Raw genomic sequence first — 9554 nt, forward strand, 5'->3', positions numbered from 1 at the left:
GATGAGCTTTAAGGTCCCTTCCAACCCATGATAAATCAAAACTGTTGTTCCTTTGACTTGAACTATATTTTGTTCAGCAAGAACCTTGCACCTTGTCAATTCTTCAATTTTTGCAAATATGCAAGATATTTAGATAAAAAAAAAATAGAAATTAACTTCTACTTAAAGAAAACTCAACACATTAATTATGTATAAAATCCATTTTTCAATTACTATTAATATTTTATAAGATTTCTTGATACTGTGAAATGAGAAATGTTATTCTGTGTTCTATCAAATGACATTATGGTAAAAAACCCAAATCTAAATGGTAATATTTTAGGCTTTGGGGAAAAAAAAAGTTCATTCTAAAATAAGCCAAAGGTAGCATGTTTTAGTAGTGGCAAACATCTGAAATAACAGTGGTTTTAAATCAAATTTTCTGGAAAACCATCTCCTGATATAGAATTCTTAAAAAACCCCACAGATATGGCTTATTGTGTTAATTACATATTCTTTTTCATAGTGGCTTGTGGATTTTAGCTATTTAATTTACAGGAGAAGACTTACAAATCTAGGTGGTTGCTTGCAGTTTCGAGGTTCAATTTCTAATGACTTGTTGAACAGATAATCTGTAAACTCTTTTTCCGGTATCTTCCCCATAGGATTGAGATTTTCAAAGAATTTCTAAATGAAACAAGCATCAAAAATATTTTAAAAATAAGCATATACATGGAATTTTAATGAAATCTCATAATTCACTGATTAAAAATCTAGCTTTTCACTATAGTGAAGCTTATTTCCAGGAAATACAGAGTAAAACCTTCCCCAAAATAAGTACATAACAACCCAATGCAAGAAACAATCAAGTAACTTTTCTGACATGAAAGAACAACCTTGTGTCAAGTAACTAGGTATGGTAAATTTAAGTCTTCTGGAAATTGTTTGCCAATATTTTTGAGAAGTGACTCGTGCAGAGCACAGCAGTGTTGACAGCCATGCAACAGTGTCCTGTACACCTGCCTTACCATCCATCACAGCTGCTGTTCAGTCAGTGTATCTTATTTATTCTGTTTTATTGCTAAAAAAAAATCTCTCTGATACCAGGCTGCAGAACAGTAGGGGGATGAACACGACCCAGAACATGGAATCCAAGTAAGCAAACCCCCATTTCCGGCTAGTCCTTTGCTGTGGTACTTTGTTGTCTACCACTCACCGTTCCCCTCTCTTCTGATGGTCACTGTTCACACAAGATTAGGTCTAATACTAGAAGATTGTTTGGCAGTTTTTTGTTGTATACATTTTTTTCCCTCTCCTGTCCCCAAAACAGATATTCAGTGTTTGATTACCCGAATTTCTGGCTCTATCCGCAAACAGTAAGGCTGGTTTTGATATTGTTGAATTTCTCCTGTAATTTCAGCCACTTTTCTCCTCTTACTGAAGTTAATTAATTCTTTCCCTTGTCTTTTAAGGAAGTCAGGATTCCCTTCTTCTGTCTTCAAAATATTTGTTAGGTATATTCCTGATAAAAAGAGAAGTATTTTTTAAATTTAATTTTCATTCCAAGAGCTGATTTCATTCTTTCAAAAGAATTATTTAAAAAGTCTGAGTCTAAGTAGACCATTCCCTTTAACACTCCAATAGCGGCAAGAATGAATCAAGTCTCCATTTCACATATGGGAACACGATGTTTTATCTCCTTCACATGAGATCCTGAGTTTAGGAAAAAACATCTTCAGGTCATCACCATAAACAGCTCACCAATGTGGAGGCAGTGTTAAACAAAGTAAGGTAATATGCATACCAATATAATACCAGTAATCTGAATACTAAACTAGAAAAATTAATTCTATATAAAAGACACTGAGTCTTTTGCCTAGTCTAGTAGAGGAAGGTGTCCCTGCTGATGGCAGAGGAGTTGGAACTGGATGAGCTTTAAGGTCCCTTCCAACCCAAACCAGTGTGTGAAGTCTAAAAATATTACAAACTTAGGAAGTCCAAAGTCACACATTATATTATAGATTCTTTTAGAGCTAAACACAACCCTGAACACTTGAAGCAATATTGAAACACCTGCATCAAACTCAGATAACACTGACAGTATTAGCCTGCCCTGGTGTTACTTACCAAAGAAAGGCACACAGGGTGGATTGATCGACTTGAGCTTCGCTAGATACTTTTTGAAATGATCTTGACTTAATTCTACTGCTTCATCCAAAACTCTTTTTTTTCTTTCCTGTAGTGCCTAAGTTGTCAAAGCAAAAAAAAATAAGGATGGAAATCTTCTCGATAGCAGTCAGCAAAAACAAGGCAATTCCCCAGCTCTCAGCAAAAGTTAGGAACTGAAATTCAGGTTGGAAAGCACCTCTTGTAAATGGTTTGCTCTGGACTACAGCACTAGCAGTCCAACAGCGCAGTCATGTGAATCATCAGCCTATTGTAAACAGACTGTTATTTTATCAACTCACAAGCATAATACTGGTCTTCAAATTTAATAAAAATTAAACACTGAATTATGAATTTAACTAAAAGACCTGGTCCTGCCTTTCAAAGACATACAAAACTCAAACCATTTTATTTATGCTTCTTTTTCTGTTTTAGTCAAGGGAAGCTTTGCTGCCAAATCCTAGGCATCTATTTTCCTTGGCAAGTGAAAAATGGAATCACTACTTGTGTAGCAGCCTCTCTTTCTACTCTCCATCTGAACCATTTCAGCAGCTATTTGTTTCTGCCTCTGACAGTCTGAATTTTCTGAAAGTCTCTCATCCAGGAGAAGTTTTGTGATCGACTGAAATCCAAGTTTTAGCTATCCCCTCCCCACGCTCTTCTACCCCCACATTTCTTGCACAGGTGAGAAATGCTGCTGTTAAAGTGTGACAGTCCAGAGTCCTCACCCCTGGGATCTTCCTCTTTCATACCCATGAGATGCTGGACTGAAGCTGAGGTTCATGTCAGACAGGTTAACGCACAACAATCAAATGGCCACAGTGCTTCCCCTTTTCAGGCTGAATACATGTGAGAAAACATCTGCTGAAAAGCTCCACTTCCCGTTACAAACCCTGTGAGACACCTAGTCCATCTCCTATGTTTTCTCATGAAGAACTTTGAACATTTCACACTTGTTTTCTCCCATGAAAGCAAGTGTGATATGGATACTATGGATTTCACTTCAGAAGTGTATGTGATACATTTCTGGATTCTGAATTTTTTTTTCTCCCCAAGAACAACGCCCAAAACTTACCTCGAATGTGTGATCTAGTCTGTACACTGACACAGAGTTCATTGCACTGACGATCTCCAAAACACCATTGAAATTATTCAGATCTTGAAAAACCTGCAAGATTTCTATAATTCTACTCAGTACAGCCACTCGCTCTTCAAAGTTCTCGGTTTCCACGATGCACCTGATCAAAAGACATCATTTGAGAAACACTGATAAATAAAACCTGACATTTTGCTAGCTACTAAATAAAAAATGTCCAAGCCAAAACTGTACAGTACATCCAATATGCACATTCTGGCTCTCTCTCAAGAATCTCAAGTACAAATTTTTGTAATCACATCTTACATATGTTCAAGTTGGAAAGCCAATAAAGGTTTTGGCACAGGCTGTAGAATAATAAAGCAAGCCCTGAGCAAGATCCAAGATAAGCAGGGTGACTCTCATGCTGCTCTGTCTACAGTGGCATTTTAAACTTGCTAGGTTAGGTGGACACATACAAGCTGCTATATCTTCTGACTGCAGCATTGGCCATGTCCTCAGAAGTACTTAAATTATCTTGTATGAGAAGGGAGAGAGACTAAGATAAGGGGACAGACACAACAGTGCTTTCATCAGAGATGTCAAAAAGTGGTGCTGAGTCCTGCACTGCCTTCGACACCTTTTGATGTGCAGTAGAAATGTAAGCAGGACCCATGCTGACCAAGTGGACATGACTGGAAAAAAAATCTTCCAGTCTCAGGAAAAGGGAACATATGCAATTGGCATGGCACGAACCCTTGAACCAAAAATACTCTGCAGCCATCTCAAGATTCAAGGCAACAGAATTCAAACAGCAGGAAAATGTTTCCCTCTGAATTCCAGCAGGAGTTCACACCACGATGCTATCACCACCTGTACTTACTTTTCAAACCAAAGAGTAAGATTTGTAGTGTGACGAATCATTTTCAATAAGTTTGGGGAGTTAATTTCCTTATCTTCTTTAGTCCACACACTACCAACGAGCTCGGAAGGCTGCACTGCCCTGATAATGACAAAGCAAGATGCAGAAGAATACTCAATACAATTCATAATTGTATGTTTCTTCCCTTAATCATGACTCGATATTTCACAAATACAATCCAACCTACTGCAGAACAGTTACTTAAAATAACTTTTTGATGAGTATTTGACTACAGGAGGAAATAATTTTTTATCTTAATTGAAATTGGCACGTTTGAGTAAGCATTTTCCGATAAGAAAATCGCAAAAGATTAAGTTTAATTTCCTGAAAGCTTATGAAAACATCTTAAAGACAGTTAATTTTTTTTTTTTAAATAGGAAGCTGAAGTATTTTGAGCAACCTGCTGGAAAAGTGGTGTATTTCAAGAGAAAACCTGCTCTCACTGAAGCACAAAATGATGCTTCACCTTCAAGTTTCGTAAGACCTTAAAGAATTTCTACCCAGCAAAACTTAGCTCTCACATCAAGGCTATCTCTATTTATCACAGGTAACAACAGAGCGAGGAAACAGTGGAGTACTTATGACACTAGACCAAAAAACTGCTTCAGAATTACACCAGGGGACCCTGACATACCAGTGCTATGGTTATTTATATGCATGTAACATCTGGGCTTTGCTATGCAGCTATAAAAGAAAGGAGCAGAGACAATCTTGTTTTGTTTTTTTTTTTAATGATGCAACAAGTGTTTCTTATTCATATAATGCTAAGTTTGCTTTTAAGGAGACAATACAAGGTAGTATTATCTACTCATGATATTTTAGTGTCCTTCCTGCACTTATTTATCTTGTCAGAAGTCTGATACAGAGATAAAAAAGCTAAAAATTTAATTTTTTTTTGCCTTGCATCTTTTGATATTGAACAGATGGCAGGAAAATATCTTTCCACACACTCTGAAAGTCAAGGGGACATACTTTTGACTTAGGAACTCTTTCTTGCTCAACTAATCTAATAAAGGGATGTATTAGTTCAATCCCTACCTGTAAAGGTCGGACTCGAGGAGCGTCAGCTGTCGAGCGATTTCGATCGGATGCAGAGTCATGAGGTCCAGCGCCTCGCTGTGCCCAACGCGCCAGATGTGCCACTCGATTGGGGGAGGTGGGCTCTCAAAGGTGATGTTGTGACTAATCCCATTGGCTTGAGCTTTCTTTCTCTTGATGATTTTAGCAATTGATTCCACCCACTTCTTCATGGATTTTCCTGCAAAACAGAAACCATTTAAAAAAATTTTCCCTTTTTAATGCCGTCTTAACTGACTTCTGGTAATTTAATAAAACTATCTCCCCCAAAATTTGTACATGCACTCAAAATTCTGCATTTCTGCATGCAAATTAATTAGGTTTGTAGTTCCCTATTTTTTTTTCTTATGGGTTCTCGCACCTGTATCAGTTGGCAAATACAGACAGACGTGAATTAATTTTTAAATTAATCTTTAAATACATTTTTACATGTGTTTAAACCACATTTACTGACAGTTTCAGAGTGGAAAAAAGTGACCCTGTATACACTGTATTTTACTTTTACCCCTCAGCTGCAACCATCTCCACTTTGCCAGCTTCAATTCTAAGAATTAAAGAAGGAAATAAACAGCTTCAAGTGAGATCTTTGCTACGTGCTGTAAAGTCTAGAATTGCCAGGATAATGATTAAAATTGACATGCCAACATGGTTGCTCTCCACACAGGCTGCCAAAAAAATGTAGTTCATAAGGGTTTGCTCCAGAGGAAGCGATACCACATGGGTCAAGTATCCTCTCCTAAAAGGATAATGATTTTCAGCTGGAAGTATCAATAAAAGTGCAAAGAACAAGATGGAAAAACTAATCTCAGTAACCAACAGAGAAGGAATACAACCTGGGGAGGAGTAAGGTGAGAGTCTGAATTATAGAGTCAGGCAAGAATGAACATTACTGTCCAGAAATAAATACACTGAAGGTAAATATTACAATGCCTGAAGTAATTTTTTGGTAGCTGTTTAGGCTCCAGGCCAAAGCTTCCTCATGCAAAGGAGAGTCTCATAAACAGCTCAATTAAAGGCATTAAAATTACTCATGTGTGTAAAGATATTCTCACGCCTAAAACCTGTCAGGATTAGACCAGGAGGTTGTACCAAAATGTGGAAGAACAACAGGACCACCAATTACCATACCTCTTACACTGGAAATAAACGTCTCCAATCTCTCTAGTAACTCCGGATCTCTTTCAAAATCATAAAAATGGTGCTCAACCCAGTGCCGAAAAACATTCAATATTCTGAGGAAGGAGAGAAATAATAAAATGTTATGTTTGTTCCAAGGCTCACCCCACGTAAAAGCTAAATGAAACACAACTCTACAAAAGCTGAGTTACAGATTCATGTGGTAGACAGCTATCAAAACACGTAAGGACCAAGGGGCAGAACAAAGACTAAAGGTGGCACCAATGACCACAGAAGTCCCCAAGTATTTAAAATCTAATTTCCAGTCTTAAAATTATATATAGCTTGGCATTTTTTTAAAATGAAAGAATGCTAGCGTTGAGGTGGTTTCAGGAGAGGAAAAAACTTATCAAAATCAGATAAAACTAGTATTTCCAATGTAATTTTCTTGGGTTTCACAAGAAACTTCTTTCCAGTGAGGGTGACAGAGCCCTGGGACAGGCTGCCCAGGGAGGGTGTGGAGTCTCCTTCTCTGGAGACATTCAAGACCCACCTGGACGCCTTCCTGTGTGATCTCATTTAGGTTCCTGCTCTGGCAGGGGGGTTGGACTGGATGATCTTTCGAGGTCCCTTCCAATCCCCAACATTCTGTGATTCTGTTTTTTTAACTAACAAAGCTAATTAGGATCCCCTATTTACTAAGAAACAAATTTGTAATTGTTTCTTTCCTATACACAAATTTCAGCTTAGAAGTTGTTGCAAGTGTACTGCCCCAATTTTACAACTTTTTAATTACACACATGGCTGTACTAGATCCAGTACTTCCTTTAAGGATGACACTCAACTTTCTCTTGATTTTTCTTGACACAAACAGACCATTAATAAACAAGCCTCTAGACGTCAACTACAACTGCTCTTCTGCCTTCTACTCCTAGGATGTATCAGAATAAAAAACTGTTTTGCCTCTTTTTTAGGTAAACAAGTTGAGGTTGTACCTCAAAACTTTGATTTATCAGGGTGCAGCACATCACCTTACCTGAAGAGAGAGGAAAAATCTTCTACCTCAACCAGTACAATAGATTTTTCCCTGTGCCAATTCAACAGGTGGGACAGGACGATGGGTTTACTGGAGCAGATGGTAACAGTGAGATGTGGTCACTGCTGCTCCACTGCCTTTGCAGAAGTGGCTCAGCTGTATGCTGAGCACTGCTGAAGTCTCCCCACTCTTCCCAGCTCAGGATATTAAGGTAAACCAGAGCTAATTGTGTATCAGACTGCTGTTTGTGGTGGCTCAGCCCTGTAGACTGGGGGCAAGAACATCTCAGAGGGACGAGAAAGGGCAGACAACTGATTGTAATCTGACAGTCTGTTGTAAGTCAGAGCACTGGGCTGGTTTAGCTTAGTCAGATAAAGGGTACTCTACATGAATACACGGAGAAGTTACAAAGTTCTGTTCTTTCTAGTGTATAAATTAAAGAATAAGGTTTATCCCATGAAAGAATGGCTCCCCAAACAGATCATTTAGGCTGGAAATTAATGACAGCTTCTACCCTCAAAGGAGTGATGTTTTGAAACACGTTCTCGGTAACAGTAATACAGGATCTTATCTAATCAGTCTTTGACTTTGAGATATCATGGCAGGAATACTGAAAGAGCAAGAAAGATTGCCTGGTTCTGCTGACTGCATTTCCTGCTTAGCACCTCCTCCTTCTCATGACCTCACATGCATTTAATCTAGTTAAAGACACTGCAGTTTCCACGCCTGTGCACTGCACAGCACATCTACAGCATTTTCTACAAGATGGGGAGTAAGCACTGGGGAAAGAAGGGAGAGAGCGAGGGATGAGCATCTTAGAATCATAGAATCATCGAATGGTTTGGGTTAGAAGGGACCTTAAAGATCATCCAGTTCCAATTCCCCTGCCAGCAGCAGGGACACCTTCCACTAGACCAGGTTGCTCAAAGCCTCATCCAACCTGGCCTTCAACACTTCCTTGGGCCAACCTGTTCCAGTGTCTGACCACCCTCACAGTGAAGAACTTCTTCCTAATATCTCATCTAAACCTCCCCTCTTTCAGTTTAAACCCATTTCCCCTTGTTTTGTCATTAACTGCCCTTATGAAAAGTCCCTCCCCAGCCTTCCTGGAGCCCCTTCAGGTACTGGGAGGCCACTAGAAGGTCTCCCTGGAGCCTTCTCTTCTCCAGGCTGAACAGCCCCAACTCTCTCAGCCTGTCCTCACAGCAGAGCTGCTCCAGCCCTCGCATCATCCTGGTGGCCTCCTCTGGACTTGTTCCAACTGCTCCAGGTCTCTCTTGTGATGGGGACTCCAGAACTGGACACAGTATTCCAGGTGGGGCCATAATAATCTTCACATTATCCACCTTCTTCCTAAATCTCAGATCTCTCTGAAGTAGAGGTCAGTGTTATTAACGACACTAGAATTTACAAAGTTCTGGGCAGAACAACCTAACAGCTCAAATTCAGACATATTTTCAACTGCTACAGTTAAGAGTTTCAAGCTACTAGAAACACGTAGTATCTCCTAAATTCAAATATTAACTATAAGCCACAGAAGGGTGTGTGTTAAATAGCAGCTTTAAACCACATCTCTCATGGAGCAGGCACCTGTAAATGGATTCAGCTCCCCAACCATAGAATAAATTAGACATCAAAGAGCAGCTGTCACAATAAGAGGTAACTAATCTCCCAAACAAGGAAAGAAACCAGAAAGCAAAACCAAAGACCCTAGAAACTCTGGAACAAGGCACAGATTTCAAACAGCTCAAACACAACATATGAAGGCAAAAGAGCTAAATTGATTTTGGAAATTAATAGCAAGAAACGTGGTTAATTGCTGCCTCAAACTTGTCTAGAGGTTCCATTTCATGGGTAAACACTTGTCCTGCTCAGCTATGGCAGTCAGCAGTGCTGCAGGGAGATGCATTTGTACCATGCAAGGGGATTGTAAGAAGGTCCTCAAGCTTAGTTAGTAGAGGAGGCTATAAAAAATAGCAACAAAAGCAATATAACAGTATTTAAACTCTTGCACCAGTTATGTCACACAAGCCCATCCTATGTGAGTTCCTGTGAAGGGGCTTTATAGGCACCTGTGTGAATGAATGCAGAAACAGTCACCAGAAAAAACAAGCTGAAACCAGGAAAAATGTGCTGAGAGGCAGCGTGTGAAGCTCTCCCAAGAACTGATAACTCTGGAGACT

The 9554-nt window shown here is 39.2% G+C and overlaps 1 protein-coding gene across 1 annotated transcript in view; it reads right to left on the reverse strand.

The window, feature by feature from the left end:
- Positions 1-549: 549 nt before the first annotated feature.
- LOC104524552 (son of sevenless homolog 2) overlaps positions 550-9554 on the reverse strand; it is a gene marked incomplete at its 3' end in the record, with an annotated part of 15160 nt that continues 6155 nt past the window's right edge. Inside the window, exons 5-11 of the mRNA XM_029084848.1 lie at positions 6348-6451; positions 5181-5400; positions 4104-4223; positions 3221-3383; positions 2107-2224; positions 1329-1501; positions 550-666 (exon numbers count right to left, since the gene is read on the reverse strand). Of these exons, the coding sequence (XP_028940681.1) occupies positions 550-666; positions 1329-1501; positions 2107-2224; positions 3221-3383; positions 4104-4223; positions 5181-5400; positions 6348-6451 (1015 nt within the window). The remainder of the gene's footprint in view (positions 667-1328; positions 1502-2106; positions 2225-3220; positions 3384-4103; positions 4224-5180; positions 5401-6347; positions 6452-9554) is intronic.

This window comes from Antrostomus carolinensis, unplaced genomic scaffold (assembly GCF_000700745.2).
Source record: "Antrostomus carolinensis isolate BGI_N321 unplaced genomic scaffold, ASM70074v2 scaffold2785, whole genome shotgun sequence".
NCBI classification, from domain to species: Eukaryota; Metazoa; Chordata; class Aves; order Caprimulgiformes; family Caprimulgidae; genus Antrostomus; species Antrostomus carolinensis.